We start from the raw sequence: 19,023 nt of genomic DNA, 5'->3' as shown, positions 1-19,023 counted from the left end.
ACTGAAAAACCAGTATGAAGAAGAAAATATAGGAGAAAATCAAGGCCACTTTGGTTTGGCAGTGAATTCTTAGATACTACACCAAAAGTGCAGTCTGTGAAGGAAAAAATTGTTAAGGTATACTTTGTTAAAATTAAGAAAATTCTACTCTGTGAAAGACATCATTAAGAGAATAAAAAGTCACAGACTGTTAGAAAATATTTGTAAATCACATATCAGATAAAAGACATATCCAGAGTGTTTTTAAAACTCAACAAGAAAATCAACACTCAGTTAAAAAATATGCGGAAGATCTGAACAGACACTTCATTGAAGAAAATATACAAATGGCAAATAGACATGGGAAGGGTCTTCAATATCATATACTATTAGAGAAATGAAAGTTAAAATCTCAATGAGGTACTATAACTTGCCTGTTGGAATGGCTAAAATCTAAAATGACAACGAATTAGTGGCAAGGATACAGAGCAACAAGAATGCTGATGAGAGTGCATTGCACGAGTCCTTTGGAAGACATTTTCACAGTATTTTATAATGACCCAGCTATCACATGTCTAGGTATTTACCCAAGTGATTTGAAAACTGAAGTCAACACGAACATCTATACACTATTGTTTGTGGAGCCATTATTCATAATTGCTAAAAACTGGAAGCAATCAAGATGTCTTATGAGGGGAATGGATAAACAGACTGGTAAATTTATACAATAGACTACTGTTAACAACGGAAGGAACAGTCTATATTGATTCATGCAACAGCATGGATGAATTTTAAGCATATTTTACTAATTGAAGGAAATAAGCCCCCAAAGCCCACTAAATCATACATATTGTATAATTCCATTTATATGACATTCTGGAAAAGGCAAACCTATAGGGATGGAAAACAAATCAATGGTTCCCAGGTGTCAGGTAGAAGACAAAGTGGTTGACTACAAAGTGGATGTACAGGAGAACTTTTAGTGTGAAGCAGCTGTTATGTAAGTAAGATATTGTATGTTCTGTATGGTTCTGAATGTACTGTCTGATGCTGTGCATTTGTCACAACCCTAAAGCTGTACATCACAAAGAGTAAGATTTAATTGTGTTGGAAGTGGAGAGGTCCCAGGATGCAGCCTGTGACAAATGGACCTAACTGTAGTACAGATGAATGGCATAACCATACTGAAGGGGGTGTGGAGGGAAAAGGAGCTGACCCAAATAATTTTGGAAAATGGTATTTTTCAGTAGAAACTATAAACCTAAATACAAAAAGAACAGTATAAACACTGTATTCTAGTTGGTAAATTTGTTTTTCACGGATGGATGAACAATTCTTTACATATATATTGGTGTTGAACAAACAAGTAAATGGATGTTGGATAGTGGGAGCTAGGTTTCTGCGTTGAAGATGAAAGTTTGTAATACATGAGAAAAGAAGACTAGAATGAACCCTGTGGTACTAGATTAGAGTCAGAAACAACAGAAATACCAGTATGAATCCATATTTGGTTGGATGGATGAATACAGAAACAATGTGTGTGTGTGTACATGATATTAGAATACCTGCATATATTACTTAGCTCTGGCCACTGATAGAGTGAAGAAGCAACAATACCTCAGTGCTTACAAGGACAACCAGTATCCAGACTGAAACTTCCAAGTGTTCTCCAGTAAAAGTAATCAGAGCTTTTTGGAGAGATAACTGATTCTAGGACTGTGCAGGGAAAATACAAAGTGAACCTGGAGTATCTTGTACCAGAAAGTAAGGATGTTCAATAAACAAAAAGATTGGGGCGGGGGATGGGGCATGTCAAAGATACACAGGAACCAACCTAAAAGAGCTGTCATTTTTTAATTAAGCATAGGATTGATGAGTTTCTAAAAATGTTTTAATTTACATTTCTTTGACTACTAGTAATGTTAATTTTTTTTAAACTTTATTTTGGGCATTTGTATTTCCTTTGTGAAGCATCTGATCATGATCATTTTTCTATGGGGTATTAGTGGTTTTCTGATTGATTTGTAAGAGCTCTTTATATATGAAGTACATTACACTTTTGGCATATTTTTTATACTAGTATTTTTAGATTTTTTTTCTGTTTCTTGTTTGTAAGGTGAGTGAATTTTGCTTATTATTCCGTGCCTATTACTAGTGATCAGTTCTGTGAATCTGTTGGGTTGTTCCATAAAGATTCAGCAAGGGCTACTAATTGAATATCTACTGAGAACTGTTATAATGATAAAATCTACTTGCTCCATATTCTTTTAGATTCAACTTCTGTTGCAACAGAATATTCCCTAAAATTTGACGAATCCATGACAGAAGATGAAATAGAAGAAAAATCATTTCGATCTTTACTACCTTCTGAGAGTCATCGTAGATTTAACATGGAAAAGAAAAGAGGCCATCATGATGACTCTGATGAAGAAACTTCCCCAGAAAAGACTGCACTGTCCTCTGCCAAGGTGTGTTTCAGTTTACCTGTGGAGATACTTCATAAATAGTTGTGGATGTGTTCTCTCAAAGGTATGAGGGATCATTTTGTACTTGAACTCAGTTGTCAGCTACTAGAATGATTTTCCTAAGATACCAATTTTATGTTACATTTTTGGTATAGAAAATGGTTTTGCTTTCTTTATAAAGTAAAATACAAACTTATTCCTTGAAATGATATATAGGGCCTCTGAGGAACTGAGCCAAAGTTATGTCCAGCTTTTTCACTCACTTCATTCTTAGAACACCTTATTTTGTTTAAAAAATTGCATTTGGGGGAGAGAGTATAGGTCAGTGGTAGAGTGCATACTTAGCATACACAAGGTCCTGGATTCAATCTCCAGTACCTCCTCTAAAAATTAATGGATAAGTAAATATAATTACCCCCCCCAAAATAAAAAAGTAATTAAAAATTGCATTTGTATCATTCTTCTTATTAAATTGCAAGCCTTTTGGAAAACAGGAACAAATTCTTACCCAGCTTTACATCCCTGGGACAGTACCTGGCTTACAGTAGTCGTTTTTTTAAATTTTATTGGGTGAATAAATTAGCAGATGAATGTTACTACCTTTCATGTGGCTATTTTTGAAGACTGCTCTCTTTCATGGTTGGCAGCCTTTTTACATACATAATTTATTTTTATAAGTGCATACATACCTCTTCTAATGAAGTTAATTAAGTTCCAAAAGATTTGGATGGTGATAAACATGACATAAACTCTCTGCTTTAGGAGCTAAGCATGCCATTTTCAGGAGGACAAGACAGCTTTTCTAAATTTACTATGGAGATGGTTCGTCAGTATATGAAAGAAGAGGAGATGAGGGCAGCGCACCAGTCCTCACTCCTGCGTCTCCGGGAAAAGGCCTTGAAGGAGAAAACGAAAGCTGAATTAGCCTGGTTAGAGCATCAGAAAAAGTAAGTTCTTTCAGTGAGCATAGTTCTGACTGTTCAGTTTCTCCTTTCATGAAAAGGAAATGCTTTGTTTTTAAAGATGTTTTTGTTTCCTCATTTAATTTGATTTGATCAGCTCAGTTTCTGAAGTTAGAAATAGAGCAGCCGTCCTTGAGTCATGTTGCTTTCAAGACCTACTCATATAACATTTCCTTTGCATTTCTCTTTTATCACGTAACTGACTCTTATATTGTTATATTATACTTACTTCCTTTACTACATTGTGAATTTCTCAAACCTATTTTATCTTTAAAGAACATATCTAGGGCTTGCATACATTATGTACACAGTGAAATATTTGTTGGGGTAGGAATTACTGCGTACATCAACTGTTTTCCACATTTGAAAATGTTAAACTGGTTAAGACACTTTTTAGTGGTTGAGAGTTCTTGACATTAAAATAGAAATTTAATGTAATCTTTGTCTCAATGGGAAATAATTGCAGACATCTACGAGATAAAGGAGAAGATGATAAAATGCCCCCACTCCGGAAGAAACAGCGTGGTTTGCTCTTAAGGTTGCAGCAAGAAAAGGTATGTTAGGAAAAACACTCCTTTAAGAGAAGTGACAACTTAGATTGTGGAATCTATTATTTTGTCTAAGCTCTTTTTCATATTATCACCGTAAATGAGATTTAGTTAATATTTACCACTCTTTCTGCCTACTACTGTAATTACAGGAGTTGCTTAGTAGTCTACCATATTTCTCCTAAATTAGGATTGTGCTTCACTGCTATCGTAATACAATATAGAGGCAAACTTCTGCCTTTATTTAGTATGTAAAATAAAATTGTGTTTTGAAATGCATATTTTAAAAATTAAGGTATTTATGAGTCTATTTGGATTAATTTTTTAGTCATTGTTTCCCCAAATAGATTTTTAAGACATATTAATCACAAATGGACTAATATTTAGGCTTAGTGAACTCAGAAAGACCTGGGATTTGAATTGTGGAGAGGCAGCATGGTGTAGTGGTTAAGAATGCAGGCTTTAGCTATACACCAGAAATTGATACAACATTGTAAACTGACTTTCTTCAATAAAAATATGTATACAAAAAAAAAAAAAGAATTCAGATTCTAGAGTCAGATTGCCTAGGTTAAAATCTCAAATCTACCAGTTATTAGTTTTATAATCTTAAAAGTTACTTAACTTCTCTGTGCCTCAGTTTCCTTATTTATAAACTGAGCATAATAATGATGACATACTTTGTAAGGTTGTTGAGAGGAATAATGAGTTAATATATGTACTAAACTTAAAACAGACCTTGGCATAATGATAAGTGCTCAATAAATGAATGTTAGTTATTAGTTATTATTTAAATTCCAGCTTTGTCAGTTGCAACTGTGTAATTATGGTCAAGTTTAAGTAACTCTGAGAGACTTAATTTCCTCATCTGTAGGAGTGAGATTATGCTTCACATGGTGGTTGTGAGGATTAAACGAGGTTCACTGTGATGTGCCTAGGTGTGATACTGTTTAGTTTGGAGCTACTTGAGTCTGTTGTTTGTTGTATTTCACCAGTTTTTGAAAATTATGTCTTCAGGCGTTGCTTTTGCCTTATTCTTTCATTCTTTTCCTTCAGTGGCTCCAAGTAGACAAATGTTAGACCTTTGGACCATTTACCACATCTCTGTTCTGCTCTGTTTTGTTTTGGGGGAGGTAATTAGGTTTTTATTTATTTATTTTTAATGGAGGTACCGGAAATTGAACCCAGGACCTTGTGCATGTTAGGCACGCACTCTACCACTGAACTATACCCTCCCCCCTGTTTTGTTCTTATATCATTCTTTAAAACAATAATTTAAAAAAAAAACCCACTGTGCTTCCTTCACATGGGAAGTTTTTATTGACCTGTCTTGGAGTTCATTAATTATGTCTTCTACACTGTGATGTATACTGCTAAATCTATCTAATGAGTTCTTTTTTTTTTTTTTTAACTTTTTTTTTATTGAGTTATAGTCATTTTACAATGTTGTGTCTCTAATGAGTTCTTAATTTGATTTATCTTTACTTCTATAGTATCTATTTTGTTCTTTTTAATAAATTTTAATTCCTCTTGAAATTCTCTGTCTTTTCATCTATTTTTCTGTCTTTTCCTGTTATTTATTTATTTATTTTTGAACACATTATTCATAGTTATTTTAACTTCCTTATCTGCTGACTCCATCATTTGGACATCTGTGTATCTGCTACTATTGTCTGTTTTTATTTTTTATTATCATATGACCCTTTTTCTTTGCATGCCTAGTAATTTTTTTTATTGAATGCTAGACACTGTGTATAAACAACTGCAAAGGATCCAGATAATGTTATCTTCCCCTAAGGAAGATTTATCCTTTATCCTTTTCTCTGCTAAGCAGTTAAAGTGGTCAGCTGTTCACTTTATTCCACTTAAGGGCTGAGTTAGGTTAGCGTTGGTTTGTAGAGTTGGTAAGGCTCAGTCTACTTCTGTTTTGCATTGACCCTAGGTTGTGACCCTGCAGGGATTTCCAATGAAAGCCAGGTAAACCTTTTTATTACCAGCACAGGAGACTGGGGATTTCTGCTGTCCCATCAAGAGGTTTCAGGCTTAGCTCCTTAGCCTTTTTGTCTATGCTGCTTCAGAATTGGCAAATACTCTGAGGAGGAGACTGAGTTTGAAGCCTTAAGTCTTATGTTTTAAGTCTTAGGTCTCCAGTTTTGTTACTTTGGTTCTCTGTTAACTGGTGGGAGTGTTAACTGGTGTGACCACTTTCAGAGCAGTTTGACTTTATTTTGTTAAGCTGAAGATACATGTAATCTGTGACTCAGCAGTTCTTTGTCTTGGTATATATCCCAGAGAACCTTTCACACTGTGCAGGAGAAAGGAGAAACAACTTAAATTCTTTAGTAGGAGAATAGAGGAAACAAAGCACATTTCTGCAAGAAAATGTACCACTGCAGGAAAATGAATACATTGAACATCAGAACTGTCCAATAATGGTAATGTTCTGTATCTCTGCTCTCCAATTCAGTAGCTTCTAGCCACATGTAGCTTTTGAGTACTTAAAGTGTGGCTAGTGCAGCTGAGAAACTGAAATTTTTAATTACATTTAATTTAATTAATCTTAATTTCAAATAGCTAAATGTAGCTTTTGACTACCATATTGAACAGTGCATCAGTAGATATTCACTTATCAGAATTCATACTACTAGTTTTTACAGATAAGCATGATACAAAAGAATACGCAGCATATGATACCATTCTTGTAGATTTTTAAGTCACCAATTAGTAATACATGTTCCATGGAATCACTCATGCATCAAAATCAGACAGACATGTAGGAATGATATATACATCAGGGGAGGAAATGGAAGAAGAGATTGGGGCAGGATTTAGCTTCATTTGTAATGATTTAATTTTGAAACATTTGAAATAAATATGGCAAACTGTTCAATCCTAGTGGTGAGGATTTGAGTGACTAATTTTTCTGCAAACTATATTTATAGTACTTCAGAATGTTTTTTAAGTAAATATGTAAAAAACACTCTTTGATCCACTGGCTACCCCTAGAAAGTCGCCCTACAGAAATAAAAGCAGCAGAGTTTGAGGACAAAAATATATACTAAGATACCGCAGTTGTATCAATAGGAACTATTTTGACAGGTAGTGAGATAGCTATAAGCAATTTGGCCACATATCTTTGCACAACTGTGTCGAAAAAACTCCCATGTTTTCCCTATTCTTTTTTTTTTTTTGAGGTGAAATTCACATAACAAAATAACCATTTTAAATTGAATACACTATTAACTATTTTAAGGTGAACAATTTGCTTGTACAATCATATGGCTTATTACGAGAGATGCAAACCTCTTCTAAAGAATCCTCTTTAAAAGTCTTTTCTTCTAGGCTTGGATTGGGTAAATTATACATTAATTTGTTTTGAAACTCAAGCCTAAGCTGGTAGCAGTTTTCAAAATGTGTTCTGTAGAGCTCTGGGCGTCCCTGAGACCCTTCCATGGGTCAGGGAGATCAAAACTATTTTCCTAATGATAGTGAGTTGTGAATTTGCCCTTTTTATATGTTGACATTTGTATTAAATCGTGCAGAAACAATGGTGGGTAAAATTGCTGGTGCCTTAGCACAGATCAAGGCAGTGGCACCAAACTATTAATAGTCATCACTGCCACGCTCCTCCAGCTAAAAAAAAGCTAGTTTCACTAACGAATGTCCTGATTAAGTAGTAAAAATGGTTAATTTTATTGTGTTGACCTTTGAGTACTTGTTTGCATATTCTGTGTGATGGGAATGGGAAGCCCACAATGAAGCACTTCTGCTAGGTACCAGAGAATGGTGATGAGCTCAGGGGAGAGCATTTGTGCCCTTGTTTGAATTGCAAACTGAACTAGCCACGTTTTCTTGTGAAATACCATTTTTACTTCAGAGTTATTCAGAGACAAACTGTGCTTATTCAGAGTAGGGTATTCAACATTTTCTCAAAAATGAACAAAGTGTGCTTATTACTTTAAAGAGGGCAATTGACAGTGTTTGTTGTCAGTGATAAAATTCAAACTTTCAAGCAAATGTCAGAATTTTGAAAAATTTCTGTCTACCACCTAATACTAAATAATTTTTCTTTTGAGATCACAGTGATATTAATGAATGTGATTTTTTGGTATTGTATAGTGAAATATGTCAACATTTAGAAGATCTGCATAACTCAGTGAACTAAACATTTGCCAAATGACCAATACATGGTGTTAAAAAAATCAAGCGAGGGAGAGGCAGGGATAAATTAGAAGTATGGGATTAACAGATACAAACTACTACTATACATAAAATACATAAACAACAAGTATTTACTCTATAGCAAAGGGAACTGTATTCAATATCTTGTAGTAACCTATAATGGTAAATAATCTGAAAAAATATAAATATATAACTGAATCACTTTGCTATATGCCTGAAACTAACACAGGATTGTAAATCAACTATACTTCAATTAAACAAACAAACAAACAAAAATCAAGCCAGACAAAGAGATCTGCAAACATTCAAATGCTGCTCTTTTCACTAATTTTGTTTGTTTGGGAAAATATAGTTATTTTCTTAAAAATGCAAACAGTGCCATTGTATACACATGAAAGAATGAGCGTGAAAAAGAGCAAATAATGTCTTAGTATTATGAAGATAGTTTGACCCCGAGAGTCTTCTGAAAGGGTCTCAGGAACCCTTAAACATCCATGGGCCACACTTTGAGAACTGGTGCTTGAGAGGAATTCACATATGTGCCAAAGGAGAAGAGTGTAAGGCTGTTGATGATAGCATTGTTTGTAATAGTAGACAGCAGTTTTATCTAGCCATAGAGGTAATAGATAAAGGAAATATATAAATCTCCAGTGTAATGTTATGCAACATTTAGGTATAAATAACATGGAGATGTATAAAAACAACGTTTAGTAAATAAAGGAAGATTGCAAATGTGTATTATGATATTATTTATAAAATATTTTAAAAAATGCAGACCAAACAGTGTACATACATTTTTGCTGCTAAGTACAAATGATTGTAGAAGAATTTTAAAAGAATGTGCTAGAAGGATATGTACCATGATAGTGGTTACTTCTAAGGAGTTGGAACAGGGGACTGCAGACTGGTTTTATATGTAATGTTTTTATTTCTTTATGAAATTGAAGACTAGGAGAAAATATGACAGACTATTAACAGTTGTTAATTTGGGATTTGGAAATTAGATGTTTATTATGCACTTTTCTGCATTTTCAGATAGTTTCAAAAATCTTCAAAACATGATAAAAAGAAATTATAGTAACAAGTTATTAATATCTTTATTATGCTTATTTTATTGGCAAGGAAACAGATTACAATAAATTTGTGGAAACAAAGGATAGTCCTTCTTAAATTTTACAATTGTTAACAGTGAACTGTTTCATCTTTTGCCCACTTAATTAGCAACAAAATAAAATCCTGAGTGGAGAGAATTTGGTGCAATGTAGTCTTAAATATTTCTGGTGGCATTTTATATGGAGGCAATTCTTTTTTGAAAGCAGTTTAAAAAATTATTTTAAGGACCATGAAATAATTCATTCCCTTTGACTTATTTTTCTTACTTTTTGGAATCTCTCCTAAGGAACTAATCCATAATATGAAACAATTATAGGCATTAAAGCATTTTGGGGGGATAGAGTTTAGCAATAAAATACTGGTTACATTAATTAGTTTACTTGATAATGCAGACTGAATGGCACTATGGAAAAATATGAAGTGTATGTTAAGTTTAAAAGGGGATATGAAATTATTAGTCTGTTATAATTATAGTTATTTAAATTAAGGGATCATGTTGAATTATTTTAGAGTGATGGAGTTATGTGACTGTTTTCCTTCTTCACTGCTTAAAAATTTCTTAGTGTTACTACTTTTATCTTCTAAGACTGCATGTATTTTTGATACATATGATGATTGGATTTTCTTTTTAAAATATTACTTTGGACTTGTCTCCAAATTTCAGTCCTTCTCCTAACTCTTTAAACTTTAGGCAGAAATTAAACGTCTTCAAGAAGCCAATAAGGCAGCTCGGAAGGAAAGACAGCTGATTCTGAAACAGCAGGAGGAGATAGAAAGGATCCGGCAGACCACCATAAAACTGCAGGAGAAGTTGAAGTCTGCAGGGGAGAATAAATTGGTAAATTACATGAGATTATTATTAGTTTTATTTTCTGCCTCATGTTGCTTGCTAATTGATACCTAACCCGACCTCATCTTCCAATATGAGTATGTTCATTCTAGCACTATGATACAATACTGTACTAAGATAAAGTTCTATGTATGTGCCTTTATGTAAAGTGAGAGTTTTTAGTTTTTTTCCCCATGGAATATTCAAGTTTTGAAAGAAACATAGCTCATATATTAGTTTAAAAGTGTTTTCCATTTATTAACACAGTTAAACAGAGAGCCTTGCTTTTGCTTATCAATAAAAATGTATTCTAACAATTAACAGAAGAGACTATTTTTGCTCTTTATATGATATGTATCTCAGCTGTCTCATGTCTAATATAATGATACAAGATTCAAAGGAAATACTCAGACAAGAACAAAATTTGGACCTACTCTGAATTACTATAAAGTGTCAATCTACTGTTGGAAAACCCAGACTGTATAGCAGTATAGTTAAATAAATCTCTAATATTCACTGTTTTGATTTTTAAAATACACTTTAAATTTTTAAACAGTCTCAAATTTATAGAAAATTTCAAACACAGTACAAATAACTGTTTTCCTGCATTGAGTATGCTGCCAACAAATTAATATTGATACATTACTACCATTTAATCTGCAGGTATCATTCAAATTTCTCCAGTTGTCAAAATAGTGTTCTTTATATCAGAAGTTAAGTTCAGAAGCATATGTGGCAATTAGTTTTCATATCTCTTTCCGTCTGGAAAAATTCCTTGACTTTCATGACCTTGACACTTTGGAAGATTACATGCCAGTTATTTTGTTATGGGATGGTCCTCGACTTGGGTTGTCTGATGTTTCCTCATAATTAGGTTCAGGTTGTGCATCTTTGGCAGGAATATCACACAAGTGATGCTGTGTTCTTCTCTTGGCAATGGATCAGTGGCGCCTGATTTTGATTTGTCTTGTTACTGATGATGGCTTAATCACTTGATTAAGGTGGCATCTTATACTTCACTGTAAAGTTGCTCTTTCCCTTTGTAATTAATAAGTACTTTGCAAGAAGGTATTTTAAGACTACATAAATTTCTGTTCTTAATCAAACTTAAATTTATTCTTTGTTTATATCATTAGGGTCTCACAGATTCATTCCTATTTTGCTCAGCATTATAATCTGTTACTATCATTGTTTTGTTGCTCACTTTGTCCCAAATTGGGCCACGGAGGCCTCTTTGAGCAGGTTTCTGTGTCCTTTTGACATGTACCCATCAATCTTTGAGCACTTCCTTGTTTTCTGGAACAAGATGTTTCGGGGTCATCTTTTACCTCAGCCTTGGATTCAGCCATTTCTTCAAGGAGAATATTTATTAGGAACCAAGCTCTGGTGCTAGGCAGGCTTATTGCTATTCAGGTTTTGTTCCTCCTAAGCAACAAATCTAGGGACTATATAAATACATGTATGTACATTTTACCCGTGCATTTTTTTCCTATATATATATGTACACACACACCCACATATAAAGTGTGCATATATCATGAGTTCATACTGATAAATCAGGAGTTCATACTGATCCTTCCAATTTCAATACAGCACCACAAAGTTCATTCTAGTTTATCTCTCATTTGGAATTTCCTTCTCTGACTGATAACTGATTCACATTTCTCTTAATAATGTTAATGATTTGGTCATTTCTCCTGACTGGCCCATCTCCCATAACCGCTGCCCCCTCTTCTTCATGTGAATGACCCTCTCATCCCACGTGGGCTCTTTGACTCCCCAGTCAAGCTCTTCACCACACCCCCCCATGCCCTCCTTACCCTGTTTGGGTAACTTACTCTGCTCTCTGTGGGAAGGCCACCTCACTGTTAGGGCTTACGGCTTGCATGTAGGACCACTCCCATGTGCACATCCTCATCACCCAGCCTGGACTCTTCACTCCACACAGGCCGCTTTCCTGCATTAGATGCTCTCCTCATCCCGCTCCAGTTGGGTACCCCGCTCCTGCCTGCCTTGTTTCCCTCCCCCCTCTTCGTGGACACTCACCTAGTTCTGTTCCATCTAATGACTTGAGGACTGAATCATTCAGGAAGTAGAAAGGAAAGAAGGACTGTGCTTTGTTTGTGTTGTTCATCTTCCTAAAAAGTTATGAGAATAAACAACTGTTTGTGGAACAGGCTTACTAAGCAATTAAAGTTTTGTTGTTGTTCATCAGAAACAATGTATTGATTAAGCCAGTGGTTCGTAAATGTTTTCATTATAAACTTTATAATTTGTGGAAATAATTGTTTTCCATAAGAAATATTTAAAGAAAAAAAAGTCCATCCCTCAGTATGACTAAAATGAGTTTTGTGTTCCCTTCATTCTTTGTGCCTGTCCATGTATATTTTATGTAGTGATAGCGTCTGTCATTTTATATTCCTTTTGAATGGTTCAGTTTTAAGTAATTAGAGAGGACTTCAGTTACTAGGTTACTGGTAGCAGAAGGTTTTTGAATTTTTTTAACATCTTTTAAAAAATTATTATACTTTGTGATTTATATTAGATAATATATAAAATATATATAAACATAAAATTTATGTATTAGCCATTTTTAAATGTGTGATATAATTTTGTCCTTAATTTCAGCTATTTTACAAATATTGTTTTGAAGATAAACTAAATTTTGAAATGACAACGTTCAAATCACTTTGAGATCTTAAATTCCACCAAATTATAACACTTTACCCCTTTCTGTTTACAGGACTCTCATAGTGATGATGATACAAAGGATAATAAGGCAACAACTAGTCCTGGTCCGACTGACTTGGAGACCCGCAGTCCTTCCCCCATTTCAATCTCCAGCAGTGAAACTAGCAGCATTATGCAGAAACTGAAGAAAATGAGAAGCCGCATGGACGAAAAGTAATTCATTTTTATAAATATCTCCTGTTTACACTGAAAGTAGTAGCAACAAGTAATGTTTTTAATGTATTTGATTAGACTAGATGGGTACAGTGTATTTTACGGATTCAGTTGCACTTTAGCAGAGTTATTAAACCAACCTAGAAGTCAGTTAACTGCAGATCTTATTTTTAAAACAGATTTTCTTGATTTTAAATACAGCTAGGTTTCTTATTTTAAAAAACCAATGTAGTATTTGCATATACCCATGACAGTGTTTTCTCCTTTATTTAAAGTTATGACTAAGTGTGAAATTTTTACCTTCTCTGAAATCTGAAGACATGTCTACTCACTTGGAGGAGCAATTTAATGATACATCTTGATATCTCATCCTGTGACTCCCTGACAGCTCTCAGGCTTATTCAAATAGAAGAGTGAAATTTTAACTTTGTGAGTGGGTCTGGATTGCTCAAATGAAACCAGAAAGTATGAAATTCTCCTGAGATATTGAATGATTTGGCAGTCCACTATTCTAAAACATTTCTATTACTTTTTAAAGGCTCTTTAAATACAGCTACTCCTACTTAGATATAGCTTAGTTGTATGTCAGCTTTGACCATACAAATGACATTTACAAGAGAGTTTACTCTTTTGGGCATGCATTTAATTAAATACGCTTATGAAGTAGCTGCTTGTGGACTATTCCCTACCTTCTTTAAACATGGAAGAGAAGTCCATTAAAATTTTTGTTGACTGCTATTTTAAGTTAGCCGTTTGAACAAGAGATTGAACTTAAGTTGTACTTTGATATCCTTGGCAGTGTACCACCCAACACCAAATTTAATAATGCTCTGTATTTATATGTGACAGCAACCTATGATTGAATTAGTTTCTGAACAGTTAAGCAATTGTAAGTCAAACCTTACTATAGGTACAGGGTTGTATACTGGCACTTCATTGTTTAACTGAAATTGCATTCTGTTTTATAAAAATTATTTACTGAGCAAATGAAACACTGGAAGGATGGTGTTACCTTCCTCTTTAGTCTTAAAATAGGACACAGTGCATTTTTTCTTTCATTTGTTACTAGCACTTGTTCTTCCATATTATTTATTAATTACATACTACTCTTTCAGCAATTATTTATTGGGAAATGTGTGAATATGCTAATTTTCGAGGGCTCTGAGGAGACATAAACCTTGCCCTTGAAAATCTTAAAAATCTAGGTGGAAAAAGGAACAAATATCAGACTTCTTTAGAGAAGTATAATCAGTTGCTTAAGAGGTTCAGAAGAGGAAGAAATTTTTACTGAAAAGATTATATCAAAGAAATTTTCATGAATGAGGGTTCAGAGTTAAAAATACTTTTGAATTAGAAAGTATAGCATAAGAAGAATCAAAAAAACACCCTGCAAACATAACAGTTATTTTTTGGTTTGATCATTACAGACCAAGGAACATGGAAAAATAAAGCTTATAGTCACAAAACTTCTGAAACATTTTTAAAAATATTTTAAATACTTAAAAATATTTCCAGTTAGCTTAGAAATTGTTAAAGGAGCAAGTTAACTTATTTGGTTTCAAATACTAAAAAAGTTAAACAGATAAATGCTGTGTGTCATAGCTCTATCTAAAAATATTTATGATATTATCTGATCAGCATTGAAATATTCACCATTACTCTGCTCATTTTTAAAAGTTAAGGATTTGAAAGTTAAGGTTGCAATTTACAGATACTAACTACTGTATATAAAATAGATAAACAACAAGTTTATACTGTATGGCACAGGGAACTATAGTCAATACCTTGTAGTAACTTATGGTTAAAAAGAATATGAAAACGAATTTTGTATCTTCCTATATGACTGAAGCATTGTGCTGTACACCAGAAATTGACACAACGTTGTAAACTGACTATACTTCAATAAAAATATATTTAAAAAAAAAGAAAGTTAAGGATTTGCAAGTGAAAGCTTTTACTGTTCCATTAAAGAAGACATTTTTTATTAGGATTTTAAATAACATATTAAGATCATTATCTTAAGGTAGAAATATAATTTTCTTAGAGAATGTTCTAGACTAAGTGTAGTAGATGAATACATCCTGCTTGTCTGATAATGTCTTTTTATTTTCTTTACTTCCTAGATTAGGGATAATGTACCTGTATTATTTTGTTTACTTAATTATATGCAAATTATTAGTGTAAAGTAATAAAGTAGATTTTGCTGTAGGAAAAAATAGATCACATTTTCCTTTAGGTCAGTACTGTCCATATCTTCATTTATCTTCCTTTTGGAGCATCATTAAAAATGTTTAAGAACTTGAAAGAATTGATCCATTTGAAAATTAAAAGTGCTATGTTTTATTTTTACCTATAACAGTATAGAATTAAAGAACTGTTTAGATTGAAAAGAATTTTAAAATAATTTAAGGTAGTAGGTTTTTGTTTGTTTTGTTTACTGCCTTTCAGAATCAAATGATTTTTAGACCTGGAAGGCTTACTTAAAATTTAGATCATAATTTTGCTTTTTCAAATTATAGCATATTTAGCAATTATGTTAGCTCTGTGGGAAAAAAGAGTTCTCATTTATGTCACGTGGTCTGGCAGTGTGTTGACGTGTGTATTTTAAAAATTGTGAGGAGGTACTTACATGCAGAAAGAAAGAATTATACACTGTTGGAACTAGAGAGTTCTTAGAGAAGTCATCTAGTATAGTGCCTTGGTCTTACAGAAAGAAATTGAGGCCCACAGAGATGGTGTCTTGTCCCAGGTCACCACATGTAGCATAATGACAGAGCTAAAACTAGAACCCTGCCCTCTGGACTTCAGCCAGCTAAAGTCAAAACTGAGTTAGCATATCTGCTTCTAACCTTGTAGTTTTTTTTTTTTTTTAAACTACATTGATGACTTAAAGTTACCTCAGTAAAAAATGACCCTTCTAAATAGTATTTATTGAAACTGGAAAAGTGCTCTGGTGGCTGATAACGAGAGTTGAAGGAATAGCTGCACAGCTAGTTTAGAGTGTGACTTTAAAAGTGAATTAATTGCTTTTGAATTTCTTAAGCTTAAACATTATAGGACCGTAGTGATTGCCACACTAGATTAAATCTGTTATATATCTAATCCAAGTCCAGTGTTCTGTTACCATCAGAGGCCTTATTGGGGAATGCCTTGACAGCTATCCATGCTATTAGTAGGCATTTATGTCTCCATCATTCACAAATTTTATTTCTTACTTGTGCAGCATCTTGAAAGATTGTTAACTCTAGTGTGAAGTACTACTGCTTCTTTTATCTCAGTTTTATTCAGCCTTTAAAGGACACTTGATTTCCAGACTGTACGTATGTTAAATAAGGAACGTGTTTCTGGGAAGAAGTCCCAACTTTAAGTTAAACCTTTTTTTACACTATTTCTTAAACTATTTTCCATTTTTTCTTAGCCATTTCTTTTGTTGTGCATTTCTAACCTAGAGCTCTTGAATATGCCTAATCTTTAGAAATGAAAAGTAAATGATCAATACTTGTTCCAATAGAGAAAATGATGCTCTATATTGGGCTAGGCAAAAAAAATTTAATATGTATTTATTTTACAGTTTATTTCACATGTTCCAATATTCTACTTTTTGTACTAGGTCATGCATGCATTTAGCAGTTGTATGCTTAAGAGGGTGGGTGATATTTGAATGTTATGAATAGATTTTTTTGGACTTTTTTCCAAGTACACTTGTTTTTGCATAGTATTTTGATAATTGGCATGAAAATAAGTTTATTATACATTCATAAAGAATGGCAAGGAAGATTGCAGTGTCTTACTGGAATTTGGCCAAGTTGTTTTTCCTTGAACATCAACGCAGAAAATCAAGGCAATCCAGATACAAAAGAGAGAGAGAGAGAAGGAATATGGGTGTGTGTGTGTGTTTATAAGTAAATGAAGAGGAGGTGAAATATTAAGTTGTATATTGGGAAACAGACATTGAAGTAGTCTGCTTAAAGATACATGTGTAGTCAAGATTCTGCATACTTTTAAAAATCCAAATGAGTGGCTGGATTTATACCTAGATTTTCTCACTTCTGACTTGCTGGTATTATTCCTTGCCCTTCCAAGGCAAAAAAATGTTGCCTTGATCTACAAGTTACTGTTGTGTGCATGTGAACAGGAGCATGCTCTGTCAAAGAGAATTAACCTTTCCAAACCTATTACTAGACATATTTATCATTTACTGTATACAGTGATCTGTTAACTATTTAAAAAGGGGAGAAACCAGTGGTTTTCTTTTTTTTTTTACTTTTGTAAGTTTAACATGCGGAATTTTCTTCTTACTTTTAACCTTATGATTGAACTGTCCACAGCGTGATTTTTAAAAAATTTTACCACTGGCAGTATTTATTGGAAGTCGCTTAGTCTATTCTTAATTATGCATCCTGATATTTTGTAGAATGGGTATTGTATTTTCGAATGGGTATTGTATTTCCATATTATTAATTAAGAGGGCCTTTATTAAATATAAAGCAAGATGCCTCCAGTAGTCCCTGTCAGCAGTTAAGTTTTATATTGTTGAGGTGAACAAGGTGTTTTTACTATAAATTGATATTTTAAACTATATAACTATTTTCAAGCTAGATTATGATGGTAAGGTTAAATAAGGCAAATGTAGTGCTTTTTTAATTTAAATTTAAATTTAATTTAAGTTAAAGCTTAAAATATATGACAAGGTACAGATATAAAAATTACTTGTCCAGAATTACTTATGTGTATAGAATTGTTGATGTGCTAGGTTCATGGCCATAATTGTTGTACTGTATGTTAAAGTTTCTCATAACTTACTTAGCTCCACACTCTACTTCTCATTACTTCACTCACAAACAAATAAATTTACCTGAAAATATAGATGATGGTTAAGTGACATCTGAGAAGAAAGGCAAGTTTACTCAGAAATCATCGGTAAGATCTATAAAAGTACCATGTTTTATACGTCACACAAAGTGTAACGCTTGCTTTAACTGGGTAGCTTATAATGTTATTCAGGAAGCATACGAAAATTTCTTCTCTTAGCTCTTGTGCTTTCCCTTTCTCATTCTTTCTGCCTCTTGATCTCTTGGTTTTAAAATCTTCCTCCTTATTTTGTAGACACTGCTCTCCTGTTCACTACTTCTTCTCTGTCTTTACGTCTCATCACTGGGCCTCTCTCAGTGTCTGTTTTCCCAACCTTCATCCCAAATTCCAGCTGTATATCTACAACCAGTTGGTCAGGTAACTTTGCACCTTTTTCAGTGCACTCTTTGATAGAGCATGCTCTGTTCTTTTTGTTTGTTTTGGTTTTTTTGTCGTTGTTGTTTATTTCTTTTTTTTCCCTAACATCCTAGAGGCCTCTTGTCAAATGTCCCATAAATTTTACCTTTCTGTTCCCACATTAATTTGACATGCTGATTGTGTAAGAGGTGGAGTGACAGTTCTTGTGCTTTTTATTAAGTGTTTGTTGGATGTGTGAATGCATTTTTGTTGCTTAGCTACAACTACAGATTTAACACTTGTAAAATGAGCAGCCCACCTTTTATTTAGCTGGGGCGTGTGCATTTGAGGAGAGCTTAGCAGTGGCTTTTTAGCTACTCAAATAGCTTTCCCTTAATCAGTAATATCTCCTAACCCTTTGGAGCTAAGATATATCAGGCTATTTAATTTCAGAGATTGGGTTAAATTGAAAAATTTGAGGCATTTGTTGCATCCTTTTACTCAAGTAAATAAATGGTTATGTTTATACACATAAGGCATCTGACAATGGTGCTCAGTGTTCTTTCCATGAAAAACAGATTATCACGTGACTATGCATCTGTTAGGTAATGGGAACCAAACTCACCATACCTGAAGCAAAACCAGATTGAATTTGAAAATAAAAGTCAAAAAGGGACAGGAACATGTTTTTGTTTGCTTGCTTGTTTGATGCTTTGGAGGTTGTTTTTTGTTGTTTTGACTTTGTTGTTTTGAGTTTGTGTGTCTTCTGGTCTGAGCCTTCAGAATAGATTCCTTATATCTTCTGTTATAAGAAAGAATTACTTATGAAGAAT

The 19,023-nt window shown here is 33.5% G+C and overlaps 1 protein-coding gene across 5 annotated transcripts in view; it reads left to right on the top strand.

Annotated features, from left to right (window-relative positions):
• Positions 1-19,023, top strand: part of CEP350 (centrosomal protein 350) — a 122,655-nt gene that overhangs the window by 72,272 nt on the left and 31,360 nt on the right. For 3 of the 5 annotated variants that reach the window (XM_032463607.1, XM_032463606.1, XM_032463605.1), the window contains exons 23-28: positions 2,251-2,447; positions 3,207-3,391; positions 3,873-3,960; positions 9,941-10,087; positions 12,822-12,982; positions 18,089-18,211. In XM_032463607.1, the coding sequence (XP_032319498.1) occupies positions 2,251-2,447; positions 3,207-3,391; positions 3,873-3,960; positions 9,941-10,087; positions 12,822-12,982; positions 18,089-18,211 (901 nt within the window). The remainder of the gene's footprint in view (positions 1-2,250; positions 2,448-3,206; positions 3,392-3,872; positions 3,961-9,940; positions 10,088-12,821; positions 12,983-18,088; positions 18,212-19,023) is intronic. The other 2 variants (XM_032463610.1, XM_032463609.1) reach the window with 1 other exon arrangement.

Source organism: Camelus ferus, chromosome 21 (genome assembly GCF_009834535.1).
Source record: "Camelus ferus isolate YT-003-E chromosome 21, BCGSAC_Cfer_1.0, whole genome shotgun sequence".
In the NCBI taxonomy this organism is placed as follows: domain Eukaryota; kingdom Metazoa; phylum Chordata; class Mammalia; order Artiodactyla; family Camelidae; genus Camelus; species Camelus ferus.
This window is presented reverse-complemented; position numbering and strand designations above follow the sequence as displayed.